The sequence below is a fragment of the Canariomyces notabilis genome (genome assembly GCF_033297395.1).
Source record: "Canariomyces notabilis strain CBS 508.74 unplaced genomic scaffold N656scaffold_1, whole genome shotgun sequence".
Taxonomy (NCBI): Eukaryota; Fungi; Ascomycota; class Sordariomycetes; order Sordariales; family Chaetomiaceae; genus Canariomyces; species Canariomyces notabilis.
In genome coordinates, this window is record NW_027041823.1 from 580,479 (window position 1) to 604,205 (window position 23,727).

At 53.7% G+C, this 23,727-nt stretch overlaps 8 protein-coding genes across 8 annotated transcripts; 3 read left to right on the plus strand and 5 right to left on the minus strand.

The window, feature by feature from the left end:
* Positions 1 to 251: 251 nt before the first annotated feature.
* N656DRAFT_793657 (NAD(P)-binding protein) lies at positions 252 to 4,070 on the minus strand (the record flags this gene model as incomplete). The annotated part of the gene is made up of 3 exons (XM_064817190.1): positions 252 to 949; positions 1,031 to 1,416; positions 2,641 to 4,070. The coding sequence occupies 3 exons, from the start codon at positions 4,068 to 4,070 to the stop codon at positions 252 to 254; spliced, it is 2,514 nt and encodes an 837-aa protein (XP_064674703.1).
* A 73-nt stretch (positions 4,071 to 4,143) lies between these two features.
* On the minus strand, positions 4,144 to 6,649 carry N656DRAFT_13848 (uncharacterized protein). The gene is made up of 3 exons (XM_064808609.1): positions 6,578 to 6,649; positions 5,542 to 6,508; positions 4,144 to 5,146 (listed from the first exon to the last, which is right to left on the minus strand). The coding sequence occupies exons 2-3, from the start codon at positions 6,459 to 6,461 to the stop codon at positions 4,351 to 4,353; spliced, it is 1,716 nt and encodes a 571-aa protein (XP_064674704.1). The 5' UTR covers positions 6,462 to 6,508; positions 6,578 to 6,649; the 3' UTR covers positions 4,144 to 4,350.
* Positions 6,650 to 7,915: 1,266 nt separating this feature from the next.
* N656DRAFT_764421 (NAD dependent epimerase/dehydratase family protein) lies at positions 7,916 to 8,959 on the minus strand (the record flags this gene model as incomplete). Its single annotated transcript, XM_064813331.1, has 1 exon — positions 7,916 to 8,959. One exon carries the CDS (start codon positions 8,957 to 8,959, stop codon positions 7,916 to 7,918), a length of 1,044 nt encoding a protein of 347 aa, XP_064674705.1.
* Positions 8,960 to 9,472: 513 nt separating this feature from the next.
* N656DRAFT_793660 (uncharacterized protein) lies at positions 9,473 to 11,117 on the minus strand (the record flags this gene model as incomplete). Its single annotated transcript, XM_064817191.1, has 10 exons — positions 9,473 to 9,491; positions 9,544 to 9,812; positions 9,874 to 10,025; positions 10,081 to 10,125; positions 10,177 to 10,183; positions 10,239 to 10,380; positions 10,447 to 10,757; positions 10,814 to 10,850; positions 10,945 to 11,000; positions 11,067 to 11,117. 10 exons carry the CDS (start codon positions 11,115 to 11,117, stop codon positions 9,473 to 9,475), a joined length of 1,089 nt encoding a protein of 362 aa, XP_064674706.1.
* Positions 11,118 to 13,806: 2,689 nt separating this feature from the next.
* N656DRAFT_699349 (uncharacterized protein) lies at positions 13,807 to 14,789 on the plus strand (the record flags this gene model as incomplete). Its single annotated transcript, XM_064810779.1, has 3 exons — positions 13,807 to 13,915; positions 13,982 to 14,252; positions 14,315 to 14,789. 3 exons carry the CDS (start codon positions 13,807 to 13,809, stop codon positions 14,787 to 14,789), a joined length of 855 nt encoding a protein of 284 aa, XP_064674707.1.
* An 854-nt stretch (positions 14,790 to 15,643) lies between these two features.
* On the plus strand, positions 15,644 to 17,495 carry N656DRAFT_773178 (26S proteasome subunit P45). Its single transcript, XM_064814012.1, has 4 exons — positions 15,644 to 15,981; positions 16,056 to 16,442; positions 16,501 to 16,957; positions 17,020 to 17,495. Exons 1-4 carry the CDS (start codon positions 15,771 to 15,773, stop codon positions 17,138 to 17,140), a joined length of 1,176 nt encoding a protein of 391 aa, XP_064674708.1. The 5' UTR covers positions 15,644 to 15,770; the 3' UTR covers positions 17,141 to 17,495.
* A 2,037-nt stretch (positions 17,496 to 19,532) lies between these two features.
* On the plus strand, positions 19,533 to 22,503 carry N656DRAFT_773181 (isomerising glucosamine-fructose-6-phosphate aminotransferase). The gene is made up of 5 exons (XM_064814013.1): positions 19,533 to 19,650; positions 19,775 to 19,845; positions 19,977 to 20,208; positions 20,268 to 21,847; positions 21,914 to 22,503. The coding sequence occupies exons 1-5, from the start codon at positions 19,646 to 19,648 to the stop codon at positions 22,132 to 22,134; spliced, it is 2,109 nt and encodes a 702-aa protein (XP_064674709.1). The 5' UTR covers positions 19,533 to 19,645; the 3' UTR covers positions 22,135 to 22,503.
* Positions 22,387 to 23,697, minus strand: N656DRAFT_773183 (proteasome endopeptidase complex, beta subunit). The gene is made up of 3 exons (XM_064814014.1): positions 23,624 to 23,697; positions 23,410 to 23,557; positions 22,387 to 23,327 (listed from the first exon to the last, which is right to left on the minus strand). Exons 1-3 carry the CDS (start codon positions 23,651 to 23,653, stop codon positions 22,672 to 22,674), a joined length of 834 nt encoding a protein of 277 aa, XP_064674710.1. The 5' UTR covers positions 23,654 to 23,697; the 3' UTR covers positions 22,387 to 22,671.
* Positions 23,698 to 23,727: the final 30 nt, after the last annotated feature.

Consider the following 23,727-nt stretch of genomic DNA (forward strand, 5'->3'; position numbering starts at 1 on the left):
GATGTACAACTTGGACTAATCTGACAACAAGAGCCAGGTGAGTACCTACAGATTGAATCTACAGTTTCTTTGATCTTGTTTGAGAAATTAATGCCTTACACAGTACTGAACCGACGGCCAGAAACGACCAGACATTGTATCATTGTCCGCCATGTAACACGCGGAGGGAGGTAAGTAATAGTTATGATGCCGATGCTCACTAACGCGCTACATTCAGCGCACTTAGAAACGCCTGGCCCAGACCGTCTAAATTACCATGCCGTATGCCCCCCATCAATAACCAGATTACTCCCCGTCATAAAACTACTCGCCGAGCTCAGCAGGAATAGCACGGCGCCCTTGAACTCGGTTGTCTCTGCCAGCCTGCCCATCATATTCTCCGCCTCCCACGTCTCGCGCAGGCTAGGCACCTCCTCAAAGTTCTTGCGCACCATGGGCGTCAGGATGTGGCCCGGGCTGATGCAGTTGACTCTAATCCCACCGGACCCATCCTCCCTGATGGGCGACCACTCCATGGCGAGGTTGCGGGCTAACTGGATCACAGCAGCCTTGCTCGAGTTGTAAACGGGCGACAGCAAGCCCTTGTTGGCGATGAGCCCGGACATGCTCGCAATGAGGCAGATGCTGCCCCTGGTCTTGTACTTGAACATTTGCCGCGCCGCCGCCTGCGCCGTCATAAACACTCCCGTGTAGTTGATGTCCAGCATGCGCGCCACGTCCTCGGGCGAATACTCGAGCGCGGGGGTCACCTGCTGCACCCCCGCCGCCGCCACCAGCCCGTCCAGCCGCCCGTGCTCCCCCGCGATGGCCTCGACCAGCTCGTTTAGGTGTTTTGTGTCGGATACGTCCTGCCGCCGGTAGTGCAGGCTGCCCCCCCACTCCGGAACGATACGGCTCTGCGCCTCGGCCCATTGCTCGCTGGGTCGCTCGGCTCGGTCGAGTGCGTAGACTGCGCGGGGTTTGGTTAGTGCAAGAGCTTAAGGTAAGAATAGTTGGGAATAGGGGCTAAGTTACTACTACTGGTACTTACCTTTCCCGCCGGCTTCAACAAGCGCCTCGGCCATGGTCAGCCCCAGCCCCTGAGCGCCTCCAGTCACGATAAAGACTTTGCCGGCCACGTTAAAGTCGCCAAATCTTTTTGCGCCGATATTTTCGTCTATTCGTGGCTTGGGCTCGTGTGTTGGGTGTTCTCGTGGCGACGGGTTTCGTGATTTTGTCTGCTCATTCCTGGGATATGAAGTGTTGATTGCCCTGATCGCGGCGACTCTGCTGAGGGGTTGGTAGCTTGAGGCCTTCGAAAGGGGCGTGGCGGAAGGGAAACGCTGGCGCGCCACCACACGCAGCGCTCTTGTAACTGAGGGATTCATCTCGAGAGAGTGCACTTGGTCGAGGTTGGAAGAGGATGAGGTTGTAAGACTTGCGATTTGGTATGAGCTACCGAGCTGCAGCCGGGCGACTACGAACAACCAAAATATATGTCGGTCGAAGATGCTTCAGACTGTATTCTTCCTCCAGAAAGCCTTCGTTGGTTGATATCATAGCCGCATGCACGTGTGGCCGTCGGTGGATGTGGCCGGCGATCTCCGACGTCATACGCAAGGTCCGGTAGCCAATTGCGGGATCCACCCTCTCGATAACCCGGATCCGGCGTTGAATCCGGCAGGGTCCAGATACGGCGCGATATGCGAGCGGCAAGCGCCCGACGTGATTCTAACAAACCTGGCTGTTCCAGATATTGATTTTTTCGCCCATTTTTTCCTTTCCCAATCTGCCATTTTCTCAGATCTTTTGATGCGATCACCATAGTGTACACCAAGCGCTGTTACCCAGCGAGCCGGGGCGCCCAAGTGCCCCACACCGGCGACCGTTGGCGCTGCCGATCATTGCCCCACTCTCGGCGCCGCCAAGCCGGTGCATGACGTCTAAGCGGAGCCGTATCCGCCGCCTGGTGCAACCAAGCAGTTAACGATCTTGGGCCAGGCCGGATTCACTCCGCAGATCATCGATCAAATTGTTCATCGGGCGGTTTGCCCTCAATGAGGATGAAAACAGGAAATTTATCAACAAAGCTTACAGAGGTAACATGTGCCAGAGCCCCTTTCCAAGCTTGCGAACCTCAACAAAATTTCTATCTCCTTCATCACGGCCCAGAAGTATACCCCAGTGTCAAACAGCTCGGCAGAGAAATACGAACGGGTAAGATACATTGAAATCTGTCTCCGTAGTCTGTTATCCAACCCCTCTACCTTTTTCTCGACCTCTGAAGGTGAACCCCTGATTTAGCGGTCGGTTAGATCCGGTACTATAGCAGTAGCAAAGTGATCGCAACTAGCCGAACAATACGTCCCAAACAACCATACCTCTCTCTACTAGTACCTAAGCCTCTCATCACACATATCTGTTCCCATGAGACGTTCCGAGTCGCGCCGTTCCTTGTCATATTTCCATACAGGAATTTCTCTCTTGTCCGCGTCCCCACTCCCAACCTCATCCACAACCCATCTCATTCTCCCTTCCTTTTCCCTCCGCCATCCGTAAGCATACACCTTGCCCATACTACAAATCGCCTTGTCTCTCTGTTTCGTACTCAGTCCTTCCAATCCCTCAAAATCCTTAACCATATTCGTCCCAGCGACGTACGTCATCACCGCGGCAATCGTGTCCGGTCGTCTGGGGAGGTGCGGTAAGCCCCGCCTCCACAGTATCACCAGCACCAGCTGCGCGAGCATAAGCGCTAAGATAGCCGAGCTTACCAGGGCGCAAAATAGGAACTCGGATCGGAGTTGCTGCCCCGGGCGGTAAGGCAGTCCGGCGAGGGCGACGATAAGAAACTCGCTGATAAAGCCTGTGAAGGCGACGCTTGCTGCAACAAGGTGTCCTCTCCGCAAGAGGGGAATAAAGGCGCATATCGGGCTGGTGTGGCGGCTTAGGAGGATGGTTGGGTTAGGGAGAGCTGGGCTGGAGTAAAGCGGATGGTAAGGGGTGAAAGTTTGTGCGTCTTGGAATAATCTTCCCCAATAGGAAGAGATGATTATGCCGAGAACTGCAAATAGGACCTTCGTCCCCGTTGCGCTGATACTAAAGGACCCACGGAACACGGAGTGAGGACGGTCGATGTTGGCGAGGGCAGCCAGGGAGAGCCCGAGAAGAGCAAGCAGGAGCGCCCCAAACATGAGGTCGACGAAGAGTTGATTCAGCTTCCAGTTTGTGAGGAAACCAATTCTCTGTTTTCCCTTGTTGATACCGTCCGAAATCCTGCCAAAGAAGCCCTGTTTTTTGCGCGCTTCCTCTTGTTCCTGCAATGACACAGGTACAATACCGTATCTCACAGTCCCAACATCATTTGTGTATGTTCCAAGCTTGAACCGCTGGTCTTTGAGTGCTGCTTGGAGCTGCTGGTTCGACATATCCCCTGGAAAAGATGCAAACAGCCTCTCGACCTCGGGGTGACCCATGACGGCTGCAACACCAGCGATTGTGGTCGGGTCGGCCGACAATCCTCCAGGCTTCTGGAACCATTTGGCCAATGAGTAGGCAATAATGGCTGCTTGTATAATCAGAACAGTTATGATGATGTCAAATATCCAGGGATTGCTTCTGAGCCTTGGGGGACAAACATTTGTATCGCCAGCGCCTCCGGCCAGGTCGCAGTAACTGGTATCCAGAAAGGTGCCACCGGCTGAAACTGCTGTACCTATCTGGGCAACGATGACGCCAAGTTGGCTCGCACCGAACGAAGTACCGGTCAAGGCTGGCCCTGGGATCCCTTCGCCTGTCATCTGTCTCACGGGGTCGTGGACAATTAACTGGTTGTAGAAGGCTCCAACTATCAACATGAAACCCCTTCCTACGATTAGAGGTACGTGGTTGCCCACGACTGACTCTGAGATCTCCCAGTAAGGCCAGACCCTGAAAGTGCTGAGTGACGAACCACCATCGTCTGGGTCTGTGGGGGCCGTAGTGCCGCTTGGTCCAACAGTCTCACTAGCCACTGAAGTTTCTGCTGACTGAGCTATCCGCGTAGGTACATCAGTCCCTACAGAGCCAGAAAGAATTGCCGAAGGAGACATAGTGGGGTTTCCACCCGTGATACTCGACAGCACAGTCGAGCCTTCAGTAGAAGACGGTGCTTCTGCTGAGCTTTGCCTGGTGACAGTAGTTTTTCCAGTCGCCGTAGACATGAATGAGCCATGCTCTGAAGGCCGTGCTTGTGTGGACCAGATCAACGCCGACACCTCGCCTTTTGACTGCTCGAGCCATACAGTCTCGGAAGACTGGGATAGTGCAATGGTGGAAATGGTGGTGGCAGAGTCTGGCACTAAGCCGTTGGTCCTAGTCGCTGAAGATACTTCAGATATTGCCGCGGATGTAGAAACCAATGTTGAGGGGACAACCTGGCTTGGAAGCAACGTTGCTGCAGCTGACTCTGCAGCGCTGGGGGAGGCAAAGGTTGACTGGACGGAAGTCTGCGAACCGGTCCCCGGTTCTGAAGTGGAAGGCTGAATGAGACTGACTGGAGTGGTGTGAATAGAGAAGATTTGGGATGAAAGAGAGGATGAGGGTGAGGGTGAGGGTGAGGGTGAGGGTGAGGGTGAGGGTGAGAGAGAAGATGACAGGGAGGAAGGGAAAAAGGATTGGGGCGAGGATGAGGGTAAGGATGTGGGTGAGGGCGAGGGCGAGGGTGAGGAAGAGGGAGAAGACGAAACAGAGGATCGAGGAGAAGATAAAATAGAAGACGATACGGTGGACGAGACTGTCGACGAGAGGGGAGATGAGGCAACTGTCAACGAGACTCTGGACGGGAAAGTTGTCGAGATTGAGGACGAGGCGGCTGACGAGACCGAGGAAGAAGTGATGGACAAGACCGAGGACGAAGTAGTGGACGAGATCGAGGAAGACAAAAGCGAAATGGGGGTCGACGAAATGGAGGTTGAAACAGGGGGCCGAGTAAAAGAAGTGTTTCCGGCCGCCAGGGACGAGGGTGTAAAGGTGTAACAAACAGTGTTGCAGCTTGTTACGACCTGCCTCCGTCCAATGATGCCCCCGGTGCTCGTGGCGCAAGTTACTGTGGTGACGGGACAGCTGAGGGTCGATGCAGGCGTCGTCATCGGATCCGAGGATGGATGTGATGAGGCAGCGCTTGTAACTAACAAGCTGGTATGAGAACGAGTTGAGTTGGTTAGAGTATTCGATGGCGGGGACGAAACGGAGGGACGTGTCGAAGGTACAAGCGATGTTGAAGTGGCCAGGCATCTTGGTGACGTGTAGAACGATGTCTGGCACTCCACGTAGTCCGCCCTCCGCCCAGCGCGTGCAATAATCTGGGTCGTGGTGCAAGATACTGAACTAGCCAGGCAAGTATCTGTAACCGACGGTGCGGAAGTGGTTGAAGTAATAGCCGGCGGCCGGGAGCTAAACGTGGACGTCGTGTTGAAGACCCTGGACGTTGTAAGCGTCGAGAGACAACTTGCAACCGTCGAAGTGAAAGTAGTGCAACCATCAGAGTCATTCCGCTCAATGACAACAGGACACTCCACCCACGTTCTCACACAAGGATCAAGAGGCAAGGACGATGTGCTTGATGTGGTTGGCTCTGCCAATGTAGAGGTAGCAGATGCGGTAGCCGGAGAACTAGTCACAATGCTCTGTGAGATCGAGCTAGGCCGGTGTGGCACCGTGGATGTTGTCAGGTTTGTAGGAATAGGCCGACTGCTGATGTCGCAGCCAGATACCGAAGTGAAATAGGTGGTACATAGTTCCCGTCTTCCTTCTGTACCCTCGACATCGCAATAAACAGTGCTTGTGACACACGGGCCCGTACTCGGCAATGGTTGAAAGGAGGTAGGGGTAGGATCACATCCGGAAACAGAAAAATACGTCGTCTCGCATTCATCTTGGCGGGCCCTCAACTTTCGCCTCCTTCGAATAGGGCAATTAACCGTGCTCGAAACGCAGGGATTGCGGCTCGCTGAAGTTGGCCTTGCGATAGTGGTAGTTGCTGTTATGCGCGACGGGGCCGGACTGGAGTTGCTGACAGGGGCGGAGAAAGTTGTGAGATTGGGGACACGAGTGGGAAGGAAAGTCAATGTTGGGCGCGGCGGTGCCGTTAACTCTGGTGTTGGACTCGAGGTGATCACGAAGTAACTGGTTGAACAGAAGGTTTCTATGTAGCCCTGCCTTTTCGCTTTCCGCCCTGGTACAGCAATCGTTGTGCACTCAACGGTGCTACCAACACTGGGGAGATCAATTCCGTTTAGTAGTGTCGGCGTCAGCAGTGTCCTAGAGGCAGTCGTGTTTGCTCGGGGCACCAAGTCGGCCAGCGCGCCTGGCCTGAGTGCCCGTGGCTCCAGCGAGCCCGTTGAGGGAAGGCCGTAAGATGCGTTTGAGCCATCTGGAAGTGTTCTTTTGACAAGTATGACTACTGCAACCAGTGCAAGAGTAACAACGAGAGCCGTTACCATGCCATAGATTCGGGAAAGGAATGGTCGGGATGTTGGGTTCCCCTTTTCTGGATGCCTGTCAGCAGGTGTTAACCGTTAAGCCGGCGCCAAATTCAGCACATACTCGACAAGTCGACCTTTTCACGCCCCTTCTTCTGTGGGGGCGCCGCAGACCTCCAGCGAAAAGCCATCTTCCGAAGAAAACGATCCACCGATCAGATGAGCGGACGCTGAACCAATTCACGAAACGAGTGAAAGCAAGCGGACTGGATTGACGACAGTATTTCTCCGCCAGAAACAAACTACTGGAAACGAACGGAACTGAGGCTCAACCTCGGAGGTGAAATGCTGACCATGAATGAGTGAAGGCCATGTCGAGAAACAACAACACGGTGCCTTGTTCAAGAGCGATCAAAGACATTGAAAAAGGGTAGTGTACGGACAAAGCACTAAGCCGTCTCGAGAGTGGCGTGTCACGATCAGACATGACTGCAGAAGACCTGCATCCAGGTCTAAACATCTCGGGAAGGGCGAATGTGGTGAAGGAACTTGACCGGGTGCGGCTGAGTGTGTTTAGATGCAGCCACGATGCAGGAACCGGCCGCCCAGAGCGTCGGGGCCAGGTGTTGAGAGAATAATTTTCCTGCATCCCGCTTCAATCACCAATCCGGTCGCAGAACGATGAATTGCTGAACACCGGACATGCAACGGGCCGAGTTGGTCTCAGACTCGCTGACTCAAAGCACTGCCTGCCAGGCTTGGACAACTCTGCGACGTCCATTCTTATTCTTCAGCCCTACACCGTCTTCGAAGGTTCTGGTGGCTTGGAATTGCCACTGACATTGGTCTGCAAGGGCCATAGGCTGGGATGCAGGCCCTGCCAGAACTCCCATCCGACCTCGTCGAACGTTGCCCGAATAGGCGAAAAGAAGAGCACAGCTGAACACCCCATTTTCAGCGTCGAACTTGGAACACCCTTTCGTAGTAAGATACTGGGCGTTGTGTCCAGTACATACCTTACACACGGAAGCGACCGAACGCTCTTCCATGCTCGACAATTCGTATAAACGGAAAGTCCTAAGCCGCCACCTGGGAAGGAAAGCATGGGTAGAGTCTAGGGAAAGTCAGGTTGCTTCAGAATGGATAAGGATTTGCAGGTAGCTTCTGCCTTGATAACTTTGCTTTTCCTGAGTGCGGAATGAACGTGAAGCGGTAAGTCTTATCTCTCTAGAGAAGGGAAAAGAATATAGGAGAGAGAATTGGGAAGTCGGTATTAAGGGAAAGACCACGCTACATAGCTTGCTTAGTAGCTGGCACGGGCCTCCCCGGAGGCAATTGCTGCGATTAGACCACGAGACTAGGTAAAGGCAAGACGCAAGCTCGACCCATCAGCCAAACCCGAGATTTGAAATTGATGTATTGAATCATATCGCATTGCACCTCTAGTCCTCATGTATCACATCATTCCCCGATCTTCACGTCGTCGTGTCCTCCCTCTTGGTATAAACCCCAGTTGATACCGCATGATATCCCAGTCTTCCCACCTTCAGCGTCAGCCCACTTCTCCATTCCTTCCCACTCCGAATGCTTTCAACAGCGTTTTCAAACGTGTATTCCGGCCTCCAGCCCAACTCCTCAATCGCCCGCCTTGAATCATACACCCGATCCAACCTGTCCAAGAACTTCCATCCCTTCTTCTCAAAAACCTCTCCGCACCCCGCCACGGTCTCCCTAAAAACCTTCCCTGCATCCTCATCCAGCCCCTTCAACACCTGCTCCTCTCTCCTAAATGGCGTGGGCGCACTGATAATATACTTCCCCCACCTCACCCTGCCCTCCTCCATGCTCTTCATAGCAGCCACGCATGCCGAAACCACATCAGCCAGATCAACCCGGCGATAGGCCAACTCCAAAACCTTGAGGTTTTCGTCGCCCATGGAAGCCCTCCGCTGATCGTCATCGTCCTCTTCGGGGAAAAAGCGGCTGGTTCTGAGGACGACTACGGGCAACCGGTGCTCCTTGGCCACCAAGAAAGCCAGATCCTCCGCGGCCGTCTTGGTGACTCCGTAGATGTTCTTCGGCTTGGGCACGACGGCCTCGTCGATCCATGCCGCGGGCTGGCCTGGCGCGGGGCTCAGGGCTGTGCCAAAGGCGGACGTGGTCGAGAGGTACACAAAGCTCTTGATCTTTGTGTTTGATTCTGATGATGACGCGGCCGTTGCCAGCTCGAGCAGGTTGAGCGTCCCTGCAATGTTGGTTTGGACAAAGTCGTTTTTCGTGTGGGAGCAAACGTGCGGCTTGTGAAGTGTTGCCGCGTGAATGATATGCTCAATCGCGTGTTCCGCAATCAATTGGGAGAGGAAGGCATTGTCGGTGATGGAGCCGACCAGAGTGGTGGTCTCGCTTCGATTGATGTCGATGCCAACGGGTGAGTAACCCAGCGAAGGGAGGGCAAGCATGAGGGCCTTGCCCAGGTGGCCGGCTGAACCGGTGACTAGTACGGTTGGTTTGGAAGACATTGTTACGACTTGATTCCTCACCCCTAAGCTAGGTAGTTTCACACTTGAGTCTGGTAGAGAGATTACGCGTGATATGCAACCACATGTATATATCTTGGACATGTATACCAGGGAATTCGAGTTTGCAGTGAGTCATACCGACAAGAACTTTCAACTCAGGCTAGTGAGGATACGAAGTATTTGGCCGAGATAAATCCTGCCAAGATCTCGACATAAATGCGCAGAGCAGGGGCCTCGCAGGTCTCAAGTCGCCTGGCCCAGGGTTGGGCGGGGCCCTTCTACCAAAACCTCCAGAACATAGCACATTCCATTGCATCCCTCGAGTGCTATTACTTTTTGTTTGTGTATTTCGTAGTACCGACTAACTAGAATCGCTTGCCGTTCCGCTGAGAAATGTACTACCGAGACGAGCGGGCAAAAAAGATGTCCAGCTCTAAACCAATTCGTTAGGTTACAAATGCGCCGCTGCTAGCAAACCCTTGCTTACAGCCGACACATAACTCTTCCGTCAACCTAGACAGCACCAAAGATCCTGTAACATGGTTAGTATTGGGCAACAACGAAGAATACTGATCTGAACATACGTCTCCATGATGATCCCGGTAATCTGGTAAGGGTCGGCATTGGAAGCCGGGCGACGATCCTCAAAGTAACCGTAGCCCTTCGCAGCACACTCTCTCGGGATACGAATCGAGGCGCCGCGGTTGGCGACACCGTATGAGAACTGGTCGATGGCGCCGGTCTCGTGCCTGCCTGTCAGGCGCTTCTCGTTGTCCTCGCCGTAGACGGCGATGTGTTCTTGGTGTCGGGTTCCGAGCTTGGCAATCGCCTCCTCGATGTGCTTCATGCCACCCTAAAGACTGGGTCAACAACGACGACCTTCTAGAGTCAAGGTTTCCAACGAGTATTCTTACCTCTACACGCATCTCCTTGGTCGAGAAGTTCGTGTGCAGGCCGGCACCGTTCCAGTCACCGGGGATGGGCTTCGGGTGTACCGAGACCTTGGCACCGAACTCTTCGGCAATGCGGTGAAGCAAGTACCTGGCAACCCAGAGATGGTCACCCACTAGGCAGAAGTTAGTACGATCCTGAGCATCTATATCGGAATTGTGAACACCCACTTTCAATCCCGACGCATGGCCCAACCTGGAATTCCCACTGAGCGGCTGCTGTGTGTTAGTTCACGCTGCAACGGACAGGAGCAGAAGCTGACATACGCATCACCTGCAGTCATGTTTGATTAGCTTAAGCTCACTCAATCATGACCCGAGTATCATACCTCTGCGTTGGTTCCCGAGATCTTGATCCCGGCATACAGGCAGGCCCGGTAATGTGCCTCCACGATATCACGCTGGACCACCTTGCCAGCACCAACTCCACAGTAGTACGGACCCTGGGGGGCAGGGAAACCGTTTTGAGGCCTGCAACGGGTCAACGTTAGCCAGCGACTTCCCAATTGCTCGTCTCTCGGGAGGGCAAAGCTTTACCAGCCATAGGGGCGGTCGTTGAGATCGAGCAGAGTGTACTCCTGCTCAAGCCCAAACCACGGCTCATGGGCGGCATGAGCCTCCATCAGCTTAGCAGTCTCATGGCGGTAGTTGTACTTGTTGGGGGTGCCATCCGCATCCCAGCACTCAGCGAGTACCAAAATGTTCTTGCCACCGCGGAAAGGGTCGGGGAAGACGGCCACTGGTCTGAGGTATACATCTGAGTTGTCGCCTGGAGCCTGGCCGGTGGATGAACCGTCAAAGTTCCAAATGGGCAGCTCTGAGGGCTGGTACTCCTTCTCGGGAAGAGTCTATGGGCATAAAGTCAGATGCGGCCAATCCTCAAAGCAGTCTCGAGGTCTGTTACCCTGGACTTGGAGCGAGTGCCGCCCTCGGAATCGATCCTGGCAGGAAACTGTTAGTCAAAGCTCGCGTGCTTCGGGCAGATACACAGCATATCGCGACAAATCAGGCCTCATGCAAACTCAGGATACTCACCAGATATACTCAGCAATGATATTGCCCTTCTGGTCGAGGTTCATAAACTTCTGGAGCTAAACTGACTGTTAATACCAGATCGACATTGGCAACATGGGCAGTTTGCTCGAATCAATGCTCACATTTCCAGAGTTTGAGGTGAAGGCGACAGACTGTCGGAACACTGTCAGCATGTGACACGTGTGTCGCACAAATCAGCAACGCCGTAGTTGCAGCTCGCTCACCATTTTTGCTGTTGTAGATGTTCGATCCAGGTAACACCTCGGTGGTTTGCGATCGATCAATAGCTCGAAAAATGCCCAAAATCCTTCTACTCCGACTACAAGCGGTGGAAATGGAGAAAGTCGAGAAAGGGCGCAAAGCAGATTAAGGTTCGTGAGGAAGCCGTGGGGTTATGCGGTTTAAGTTCAAGCCCGATAACGGCGCACCTGCAGCGGGACAAGAAGTAAGGCTGCATCCCTTATCTGTTGCTCTTAGTGGGATGGATGGGTAAATCACAACCCCGCCAACATCCTCCTGTGGGAGGCACTGCCCCGCGGTTGCCACTTCGCCCAATAACCGGTAAACCTGATACACCCCACAACCCCGACCTCGCATGATGGCTGAGGGATATCTTATCCGCTCTAACCAATTGGCCATGACTTTGTGAAGTACAATGCAGGAGAGGCATTTCCCATGTTACGTTGGTTGATTAGAATGCAGGGTCCAGCCAGCGGCCCTCACGTCCCTCACACTTTACCACACCTCGGGTTGTCCAGCCCAACACGGAACGTGGAGGTCAAAGGACTAGTGGGCCCACTGGTTGGCCGGCTGATCTTGTGCGACCTTTGATTTGTCGTTGATAAGGTGAGTAACTTTCTTACGGAATACACGAGCTAAGCTGAACACGCTTCACCAATCACAATCAGCGGTGACAGTTTCAAAATACCAATTTTAAGAACACCACTTCCCACTGCCTTACTTCCATTAGCTCCTCGGATTAAGGTAGCCCGGACTATCCCGTTTCCTCGGATCTAGTACAAAACCAGCAACCTTTTGAGCTGTACGAGCTCTCTCAGAATGCTGCCTAAGTCACTCGAAAGCGCCATTTGGTGCCAGCCCGTTGAGTGATTTACTAATGTAGGGCTGTCAGCATCTTTGTTAGACCACGAGAAGTAACAGTCTGAATTTGTGACTGGCCGCCTGTGGAACCGAAGTTCCGGAATCTCTCTGGCTTCACGTTTGGATTGAAGCAAGCGTCCTTGCGATTCATCACTTCCGGCTCTCATTATACTGGTACTCTACCTGTACGTACAAATGCAATACAGAATTCTAACCTATCAATGATAATGGTACGGGGCAGCAACGATAACAAAAGTTTCCCAGTGATAAGGTAGGCGATAACGAAGGACAGAGAGAATGACCTAGAAGCGAGAAAGAGGAGGGGCTCAAAGCTATGGCAAGATGGCAAGAGCTGCGATAACAGTACTCTGTCAGTCTGTCACGCAGCGTTCTCTCTGAATCTGAAATCAACCGCTGGCTTTTCCAGAACAATGTAGAGTTTTAGGGAATTTACAGTGACACTCTGCTTGGTCTTCGCCAACCTGTAAGTTTCCAAAAGTGTCATTCCCGAGCCTTCAATCGGAAGTGTCTAATCCAATATCTAGGTATGATAGGTAACCCCGTAGGGTTTTTCCATGGTTAGAGTTCGAGACCTGGAAACTTAGGAGCGTCCCCTGGACACGATGTCGGCTCAAGTCAAGCCTCCTGGGCTCGTTCCAGGGTTGCTACATCGTTCTTACCACTTTCCAGCCTTATCGAGACAAAATGTTCACATGAAATCGACGCTACCTATTTACCCCGACTGTTATGTTCTGTCATGCCTGGATACGACCGCCTGGGACGAGAACCGTCGCAGCCAGAGCAATATGACGGCTCCGACATGGAGTGACTACCGACCCTCCTGCACTGTCAGAAGACCGGATTCGATATGGATATGCCGGTACTGACGAATAGCCTGCTAGAGTGTCCTATCTTGGCTAACATCGGGCTTGGGTTAAGTTGAGACAGACCTACGACCTAGATTTACTATTTAATTACCTGCTCGACTTTACCACAGGCACTCGGCAGTCAGAAGATCTTGACATCCAGATCTCGGAACAGCGTTTGCTAGCTACAAGGACTTGAATGCTGATGAACTAGAATCCAGGAAGCACGGTGAGAACTGCCAGAACGCCAAGCTGACAGTACTACTTGCAGGTACATGCGCCGGGCTAACCTACCTTAGGCATTCCTTCAAATTAAGTGTGATTCCGTCCTTGACGACGTGTTAGAGAGTAGCCAGGATAAGAATTATCACCATGATGGCCGGCCTGAGCTGTCCTGCGTAAGGTACCCAAGGTCAAGACGCCTGATTTGTATAAGCCGAAGTCGACCGGGCGCTCAACTTCCGTCAGGTCCGAACCCAGGAATGGAAAATGGGAATCCCCGGATGGACTCGTATGCCGCGTTCTTTCCATATATGGCAGAAGTCTTGAGGATTGGCCAATCGCGTTGCCGGAAGAGTAAGTTGGAGAGTGGTTCGATCTCGGCTTTTGGATCAGGCCACCAGGGGTTCATGCGTCATGCTCACACCACGCTGGGATCTTCTGGACTCAGTCAACTGCTTGAAACGAACATTCAAAAGCTTACAGGATTCTGCTTCTATTCGGGTCATCTATCACAATCTTGTTCGCTTTCAGGTAGCATTTTGGCGTGCTATTAGTAGACTGACTTGCTGGTTGCGCATCCCTGACATTCGCTTCACCTACGTTCGGTCACTCCCACCAGTGTGTATGAGACGAGTTCCACGTTCTCAGCATACACACACCAAGGAGGTTTAAAATGTCGACAGCAAGGACACGACCAATACAACACATTGACCGAAAATCTCTTTACACTAACCTGGAGTCCCGTGTCCGCTATCTTCACTCGTTCCTCGATTTCGGCTCCAGTAAGTCTATCAAAAACTAGATACCATATCAAGTACAGCATCGAATTGTTAGCTGATGTACCTCAGGCGACATTGAAGCACTTAAATCCGGCAGCAAATACATCCAGGCCCTCATCCCAGCAGTAGTCAACATCGTCTACCGGAAACTGCTCCAGTATGATATCACGGCACGGGCGTTCCAGACGAGGAGCACTGCGTTCGAGGGTCCCATGGACGAAGAGCCGGACGAGCAGAGTCCCCAGATCCTCCACAGGAAAATGTTCCTCCGGGCCTATCTGAAGAAGCTATGCTCGGACCCTACCCAAATGGAATTCTGGGAATACTTGGACAAAGTCGGGTAAGTTTGACATGGATTTGAACCGCTATGGTACCAAGGCTGCCATCTAACCTATCTCTCAGCATGATGCACACAGGCATCGGGCGCACGCACCCCTTGCACATCGAGTACATCCACATTGGCGCCGCCTTGGCCGTCATCCAAGACGTGCTCAGCGAAGCCATCTTGTCGCATCCCCGTCTGCACCTAACGCGAAAGATCGCGATTACCAAAGCGCTGGGCAAAGTTATTTGGATTCAGAACGACCTCTTTGCCAAGTGGTATGTGAGCGACGGCGAGGAGTACACCGACGGCATGGACTACGGCGAGGTCGAAAAAGAGGGGTGGCTGCACGGGAAGAAGGTCATCCACAATGACGATGAGGCGGCTTCTGACGCCAGTGATGACACAGCGAGTCCCGGCCAACGGGTAGCCGCTGTTCCGGGCGTCTGTCCTTTCACCGGCGTGACAGCGTCGGTGGAGGGGTTTCCTGTTCAGGATGAAAAGGCCAAGCCTGTTGGAGAGCTTAAACCGGAGATTGTTGTGACTGGGCAGTAAGGGGATTCCGGATATCACTAATCCTCTTTAGCTCCGTGTATTTCAAGGCTCTCCACTACCTCAGCTACTTACCTTGGATTTGCGGGCGCTGATGCGGCTGGGAGCTGGATAGTCAAAGCTGGCCGTAAATATACAGTGTACGGAAGGGTTGTTTCCTGCGTACATGATAGGTTCAGCAAGACTCGATGCTGGTGGTTTGATCATCTTTGGTGGCAACCTCTTCTCTCCTAGGCCGATCGCGTTACAAGTGACTTGACCTCTTCTCAGGCTTTTCCGCGACCCGGATGACGAACAAGCGTAGCATACTCGAAGCCGGGGGTTCAGGTCCCTCTCACCTTGAAGTCAGTTTCTACAGTTTTGAGTACTGAAAACGGGGTTACTCATCCTATAACCAAAGGACAAGGAACTGAAATCGCGACATGAGATGCCAGTTCGTGTTTGAGCCGTCGCAATGACATATCATGAACCAAATCTCAAGCACAGCTGCTCGGTCATGAAAGTACAAGCCTTTTTCTCATACCCTGAATCTAATGAGCTTGTACGGTAGCAGAGAATGAACTGGAAGAGTCGATGGAAAGAGCCTGCAGGAATGAATGAACATCAGGTACCGGTAAGGTATGGTAAGAAACTATGTACGAAGTACCTTGATGTTACCTTACCGATCTGTAATTAATCGCCGGAAACTTTAGGCCTCGAAAACGCACAGACCAAGAAAGGCCAAGGAGCAAGACCCACTTCACGCGCAAGGCAACAGAAAGCTTGGGTAAGCTCATCAGCGACCTTGCACTTGCAGCTGCTGGAGTCCGCCATCATCAACCCAAACCATCAACGACGAGCCACGTCGAACGACGAAGTCTATATCGACCGTGATACCCCGCGCATCATACTGACATTAGCGCACGCTACCGGAGCGAGTACTCAGCGACCCTAGATCGAACCAGCCGCAGAAAATCAACTTCGACAGCTTTCCCGCCCCCGATCATGTCGTCGGACCAGGAACGCGAGCATGCGCTCGAATCGTTCAAGCGGAAGCTGATAGAGTCCCGGGAGTGGGAGACAAAACTAAAGAACTTGCGGTTGGAGATCAAGGGCATGCAGAAGGAGTTTGATCAAACAGAAGAGAACATCAAGGCATTACAAAGTGTCGGCCAAATCATTGGTGAAGTGCTGAAGCAGCTTGATGATGAGCGATGTTTGTGTCCCTGTCTTGCAATGCAAGAGGATCCTCACAGCACAGTTCTGCTGACACCACATAACAAATAACAGTCATAGTCAAGGCTTCCTCCGGGCCCCGTTATGTCGTAGGCTGCCGATCGAAGGTCGACAAGTCGAAGCTGAAGCAGGGAACACGTGTGGCGCTCGACATGACGACTCTCACCATCATGAGGATGCTTCCGCGCGAGGTCGACCCGCTCGTCTACAACATGTCGCTCGAGGACCCGGGCCAAGTGAGCTTCGCGGGCATCGGTGGGCTCAACGACCAGATCCGCGAACTGAGAGAGGTGATTGAGTTGCCGCTCAAGAACCCGGAACTGTTCCTTCGGGTCGGCATCAAGCCGCCCAAGGGAGTGCTCCTCTACGGCCCGCCCGGCACAGGGAAGACTCTGCTTGCCAGAGCTGTAGCCAGCAGCCTCGAGACAAATTTTCTGAAGGGTACGTCCCATCCTGCGACCGCGGATACTTATACCAGCCTACTGACAAGGCCATGCAGTGGTTTCCTCGGCGATCGTGGACAAATACATTGGAGAGTCGGCGCGGCTGATCCGTGAGATGTTTGGGTACGCCAAGGAGCACGAGCCTTGCATCATCTTCATGGACGAGATTGATGCCATTGGCGGGCGGCGATTCAGCGAGGGAACAAGCGCAGACCGCGAGATCCAGCGCACCCTCATGGAGCTGCTCAACCAGCTCGACGGCTTCGACTACCTCGGCAAAACCAAGATTATCATGGCGACAAACCGGCCCGACACCTTGGACCCGGCGCTGCTCCGAGCTGGGCGACTAGATCGCAAGATTGAGATCCCACTGCCCAATGAGGTCGGCCGAATGGAGATTCTCAAGATCCACGCTGCAAGCGTGGCAAAGGAGGGCGAGATCGACTTCGAGAGCGTGGTCAAGATGAGTGATGGCCTGAATGGTGCCGACCTGCGGAACGTGGTGACCGAGGCGTAAGTGGTTTATTTGCCTTTGGACATAACTTTTCCGGTGCTAACCTATCTACTTTCTACAGCGGCCTGTTTGCTATCAAGGCTGACAGAGATGCGGTCAACCAAGACGACTTCAATAAGGCGGTTCGTAAACTTGCCGAGGCGAAGAAACTGGAAGGAAAGCTGGAATATCAGAAGCTGTAAATAAGCTGGTACCAGCCACTGTGAGACAGCGAGTTGAAGGGGACCGCACGGAGGTGGTGCACGATGCTACTGTGTGGTTATGATGTTAGACGTAGGATAAAAACGTCCATCGATGCATCGCATCAGCGCTGGCATTAGCTGTGTACTATTATAAGAGGAGTGTAGGTTTGATAAGCGGCATTGGAAGGCTGGGATCTTCTCCCGGTGAGCGTATCACGCTTTCATGGAGTAGCTATCCCTTGTCTGAACATGAGACAAGGCAGCCCTTAGGTCTTTACATCCACTGGATGTTTTATGAAAGATCTTGATCATCTTCGTTTTCTGCTGGCGAACTGCGGCTGTCCGGCAGTGCCCCTTACACTAGTAGCTATAGGGCCGTTTACGTCATACGCCCTGCATAGGGCGTGCCAGGCGCTTGAGTCCGAGTCCACTTGCGATGGGCGTTGCGAGGATCTGGAATGTACATACAGAATAAGGCCGAGATCCGGAACCATTGGCTAGGTGAGACCCAATGTTCAGATGGCTGATGGCACTCGAATCGGGACACCGGAACCCATGATCATAGGGGTAGGATGGGCGATCTTTGGAATGGACATCATGAGGATTCGATTGATAGCGTTTGATCCAACGGTAATAGTGTAGATCTGGTTATTCAAGATTGGCTAAGTTCGTGTTGGAGTTTTGCCCTGACCGCGATGATATCGTGTCCGGCATTGAGATTGTGGGGCAGCGGGTGGCATGCTAAGAATAGATGGACGCAGCCAAAGAGAGGCCGCCCCTTTCTTCTGGGTTGCCCCTTTCACAGCCGCAAAAAGTGGGTTTTGTCCATGATGCCCCTGAACCTTCACAACTGATAGGTAGTGCGACTGTGCGAGCGTGTGCGCAACCTCGGATTACGGTAGGGCGATCTCCAAACCTCCATTCAACATGGAAAGCTGGGTTGCATTGACGCCGTTGTGGCTCCGTACCGACTGGCCGGCGGTTCCTGGAATCCCAGTTTGTGGGGGGTTATGGGGGGTTTGGGGGCGGACAACGTCATGAAATCCCCGACAGTCGGCTGGCGCGACGAGTAGGGAATTACTATACGATATACTACATGTGTACACGACATGTGTACGACAACTGACAAATGCACCCAGGAAAATTTCAGAGCCGAAGAGAGGTTGATCTCGATGTGTGGATGAACACGGCATTGGGGCCTGCGCCACGATACGAAGCTGCTCCACTGTATGGTCGAGGAATCCCGGGATGGCGAGCCACAACCGGGCCGGTTTGCATCTCCTTCCGGGGAAAACGTGCACCAGAGTCCTAATGTATAGTCTGGTAATTTAGGGTAGTGTATGCCTCCGATCCGTGGCGGTGAAGACGAGTCACCTCAGGTAGGGCGTCTTTGCATGCAACGGATCTGTCCGCAATGGCCAGAATCTAGACACGTCGATCGGCTTTGCGTTCGTCCTGCAGCACCGGGATGCTGCCAATGGGAACCCCAAAGAACGTGGATCACCAACTCTCGGTGTCGGGTGGGAGTAAAGCTGCATGTTCTCAATGGCGCCATGCGTTGGACAAGGCAAAAAAGGCCCGCCTTTCATAGGGCGGGAGGCGAGGAACTCTGGATTTGGAAGGCTCGCTCAGATATCCAAACTTCACCGTTGCTCTTACACCTCAGGCGGTGGGCAGTGCAGTAGAACAGGCGCTCTCAATTCATAGAGGAGCGGGAGGTCGCCCACCAAACACAAAGGCAGAAGATGTGGAACGCCTCAAAGCACATTTTCTTGCAAAAGGAATGAAAAGTATGGCAAGTTATCTCCCGATCAGACACAATAAAGTAGCTGAGATACCTCCGTACCTTATATGATGCACCGTCAGAATTGACAGACGAGGTTGGAGACAGAAGCGGTGGGAGGGAGGGGCTGTGGCTGGGATAGGGCGCCACCAAACGTTTCTATCTGCTAAGACCCCTCCTACGATCACGTACCGCCCCGTACGAAGTACAGTGAGTAAAGGCAGGCCATGTCAAAAGGAAACCGTGCATTTCTCAATATGATCATCAATGGTAAAGAGAAATTAACCGTTCAAAAGCTTCCATGAGTAAGAGGCATCAATGGTCTCAATGCAGGTGGTCCAATGGACAAGAGAACAATCGACGGGAACAACAATGAGTGATGCACTTTAGCTCAGCAACCGGTGCTGGTGGAGTGTAAATAGTGGGCTGCCCTGGCTGCGCCTAACCCCTGTCTCGTCTGGAACGCTTTGCTCCACATTTCACCTGTCCTTGCAGGACTCCCCCTCCAGAAATCGGCCATAAAACGTCAAGCTTCCCAGCTGCCGCAGCAACTGTTCCGAACCACCCATCCCATTCTTTTGCTATCTTTTGCAGACTTACCACCGCCAGTCAGGCACACCGGGGCTTTACACCGATTTCCGTGATATCTTAAAGGTTTTCGACCCCGAATCCGCGATCTGTGTCTTGTTCGCATCCCGTCATTCGTTGGTGGGCCCGTCAACATGTGGTACGAGCAACTCCCAAACACAACCCCGCGCTCGCTCTATGTGCCAGGTCTCCAATGCGTCGAGGCGCTGCCGCGATCCAAAAAAAAAAAATCGTTGCTAACAGCATACCTTCTTCTTGCGCAGTGGCATTTTCGGTTACGTCAACTACCTGGTGGAAAAGGACCGGAAGTTTATCATTGACACCCTGATCAACGGTAGGTCGGATCGATATCGGGCGCTGGAATCCAGCTTTTGGCCCCACCATTCATATGCGGAAATGAAGGACTCGGTCAAATCCGCAGCAGGAGCCGCAAGACGCTGACGTATGCCTCTCCCGGCAATTCAGGTCTTTCCCGGCTCGAGTATCGCGGTTACGACTCTGCCGGTCTCGCCATCGATGGCGACAAGAAGAAGGAGGTTTATGCCTTCAAGGAGGTTGGCAAGGTCGCAAAGCTCAAGCAGCTCATAGATGAGTCGCAACTCGACCTGACCAAGACCTTCGATTCGCACTGCGGCATTGCCCACACACGCTGGGCCACGCATGGCCCGCCGTCCCGGGTGAACTGCCATCCTCACAGGTATATCCGACGAGACACAAAACGAGCCCCAGGATGCTGCTGACATGCTGCCCCTCCAGGTCCGACCCGAACTGGGAGTTTTCCATTGTTCACAATGGCATCATCACCAACTACAAGGAGCTAAAAACCCTGCTTGAGAGCAAGGGCTTCAGGTTCGAGACCGAGACGGATACCGAGTGCATTGCCAAGCTGGCCAAGTACATCCATGACCAGCACCCGAATATCGGCTTCACCGACCTAGCCAAGGCCGTTATCAACGAACTTGAAGGCGCCTACGGACTGCTGATCAAGAGCGTGCACTACCCTCACGAGGTGATTGCCGCTCGCAAGGGCTCGCCGCTGGTCATTGGTGTCAAGACACAGAAGCGCATGAAGGTCGACTTCGTCGATGTCGAGTACGCCGATGAGAACAGCCCGCTGCCCGCCGAGACGGCGTCGCAGAATGTGGCCCTGAAGAAGTCCACCGCAGGGAGCCTGCTCTCCCCTAACGGCCTGCTGGGTGCCCCAGACAAGTCGCTGCTTCACCGTTCGCAGTCGCGGGCCTTCATGACAGATGACGGCCTGCCAATGCCCACCGAGTTCTTCTTGTCGTCGGATCCGTCGGCCATCGTGGAACACACCAAGAAGGTTATGTACCTCGAGGACGACGATATCGCGCACATCCATGAGGGTTCGCTGAATATCCACCGCCTGAGGAAAGCGGATGGCAGCAGCAATGTGCGCGCGATCCAGACGCTCGAGCTTGAGCTGCAGGAGATCATGAAGGGCAAGTTCGACCACTTCATGCAGAAGGAGATCTTCGAGCAGCCCGAATCGGTCGTCAACACGATGCGTGGCCGTCTTGACATCGGCAACAAGACGGTAACCCTGGGTGGGTTGCGCAGCTACATCAGCACCATCCGCCGCTGCCGCCGCATAATCTTCATTGCCTGTGGCACTTCGTACCACAGCTGCATGGCTGTCCGCGGCATCTTTGAGGAGCTCGTAGAAATCCCAATTGCCGTGGAGCTCGCTTCAGACTTTTTGGACCGTCAAGCGCCCGTCTTCCGGGACGACACATGCGTTTTTGTGTCGCAGTCTGGCGAGACGGCCGACTCTTTGATGGCGCTGAGATACTGCTTGGAGCGCGGAGCCCTGACCGTTGGTATTGTCAACGTGGTCGGTTCGAGCATCTCGCTCCTGACGCATTGCGGCGTGCACGTCAATGCGGGACCCGAAATCGGTGTTGCATCAACCAAGGCCTACACTTCGCAGTTCATCGCCATGGTCATGTTCGCCTTGTCTCTGAGCGAGGATCGGGCTTCCAAGCAGAAGCGGCGTGAGGAAATTATGGAAGGCCTCAGCAAGATCAGCGACCAGATCAAGTTGGTTCTCGAGCAGGACAAGAAGATTAAGGCGCTGTGTGAGAAGACGTTCAAGAACCAGAAGAGTCTTCTCCTCCTCGGTCGCGGTAGCCAGTACAGCACAGCGCTGGAAGGCGCCCTCAAGATCAAGGAAATCAGCTACCTGCACTGCGAGGCTGTCATGAGCGGTGAGCTCAAGCACGGTGTGCTCGCGCTGGTGGACGAAAACCTGCCCATCATTATGATTTTGACCCGGGACAGCCTCTTCAAGAAGAGCCTGAACGCCTACCAACAAGGTTTGTGTCCCCTTCCAAGCACGGTTCCTGGTAGATGGAAACCGAGCTAACATGTCTTCCGTATAGTCACTGCCCGTGGCGGCAAACCTATTGTGATTTGCAACACCGGCGATGAGGAGTTCAAGGAGAACCAGGCCGAGAGGATCGAGGTACCCAAGACGGTGGATTGTCTGCAAGGCATCTTGAACGTCATTCCACTTCAGCTGATCGCCTACTGGCTTGCCGCTATGGAAGGCCTGAATGTCGACTTCCCCCGGAACCTCGCCAAGTCGGTGACTGTCGAGTGAGCACCGACAGGCGAGTGAGGCGAGTCACGGAGCAACAGGAAGCCGTCCATGTCCCCTTCTGGGCTTGGATAGCCGACTCTGGACTAGCATGTATTAGTATTCGTTGACTACAGTACCATCCGCTGGTTAGGAGTTGACGGGAGAACAATCGGGGTAAGGGTCCCGGAAAACTCAACAGCGTTGCGGGTCCGTAATATTTGGTTTGGGCACACAGGGTTTTGTCGGTGGATTTCATTTGGGCCGGAGAACTCTAGCGATAGCATCAGGTAGTATTGTCACATGCAGTGTCATGCGTTATGCGATAATTGAGGATGCAGTCACAGAGACCACACCAGTATTTCCGCATTTCTAATGTTACAGAAGTTTCACCCCGACAGGGCTCGGCATCCCGTTATGACAGCCATCTAAAGTATCCGGAGGACACAGCAACCCACGCTTTGCCGTAAAGTCCAGCGCATAAATTTCATGAGCTACCCATCATCGCCCCCATTGCATAATAGACTCCAACCCCTTTCTCTTTTCCCCTAGACGGACACATCAGACGGTCTGAGTGCCGTAGCCGCGAATCCGCTCGGCAAACGCCCAGCTCTGCCTCTCGAGCTGCTCGTCCTCGCTCAGCTCGACGCCGTCCTTGGTGACGACGGCGATGCTGTAGCGGTCCAGGGAGCGCGCGTCGCGGTAAAAGAGCACCTTCATGCACTCCTTGACCACGTCGACGGCCTGCTCGCGCGTCAGGCGCGCCGCGTCCTCGTCCGTCGCCGCGTACCGCCGCATGATGGGCTGGGCCAGCGCGGCGCCAAAGCCGGTGGCCAGCGAAGGGGAGGTGAAGGCCGTCCCGCGCAGGTCGACCGACGCCAGGAACGGCTTCCGCGCCGCGTCCAGCCCGCCCACCAGGATCTGGTTCCAGAGCGGGTCGAAATCATTGCGTCGCCGGTACATGAGCTTCTGCAGGTACTTGTGCAGGTTGGCGGCGTTGAGCGCGGTGCCCGGTGTGGACTTGTGGTGGGAGTCGTCGTCGTCTTGTTGTTGTTGGTCGTCGTTATGTTCGTATGCCTCATCGATGGCAAGCTCCTTGAGGTGGCGGTCGAGGAACTGCATGTCCGAGACGTCCCCGCCGAAGCCGACCACGGACGTATCCAGGAAGGTGCGCAGCCGCTTGACGTCGGTGAAGCGTGCTAGGGAGCCGTAGGACGCTGGTGATTTGTGGAAGGAATGGTTAGAGAATGCGGGTGAAATGGGGAGAGGGTGGCGGGTCTGCTGCTAGAAAAGACGAACCCAAGTTGTCGGCTGCCATGACGATGCCGTCCTTGAACTTGATGGCGATGACGGAGGTTCCTGTCACGACGGGAGATTGTGTCGCCGTCTTGGGGCCGCTGGTTTGGAGGTAAGAAGCATCGTAGGCGCCATAGATGTCATCTCTGGGCTGTGAAAGGTTAGTTTTGCGTCCTCAGATCTGGGGTTTTAAAGTATGGGACGGCGAGAAGCGTACACGGCCCCAGGCTTGCGGGCGATGGTCCATGACTGTGGTAGACGAGAGGTGGACGAGGGTGAAATCGAGCTAAGGGTAGAGCGGCAGAGTCGATGCGATTCAAT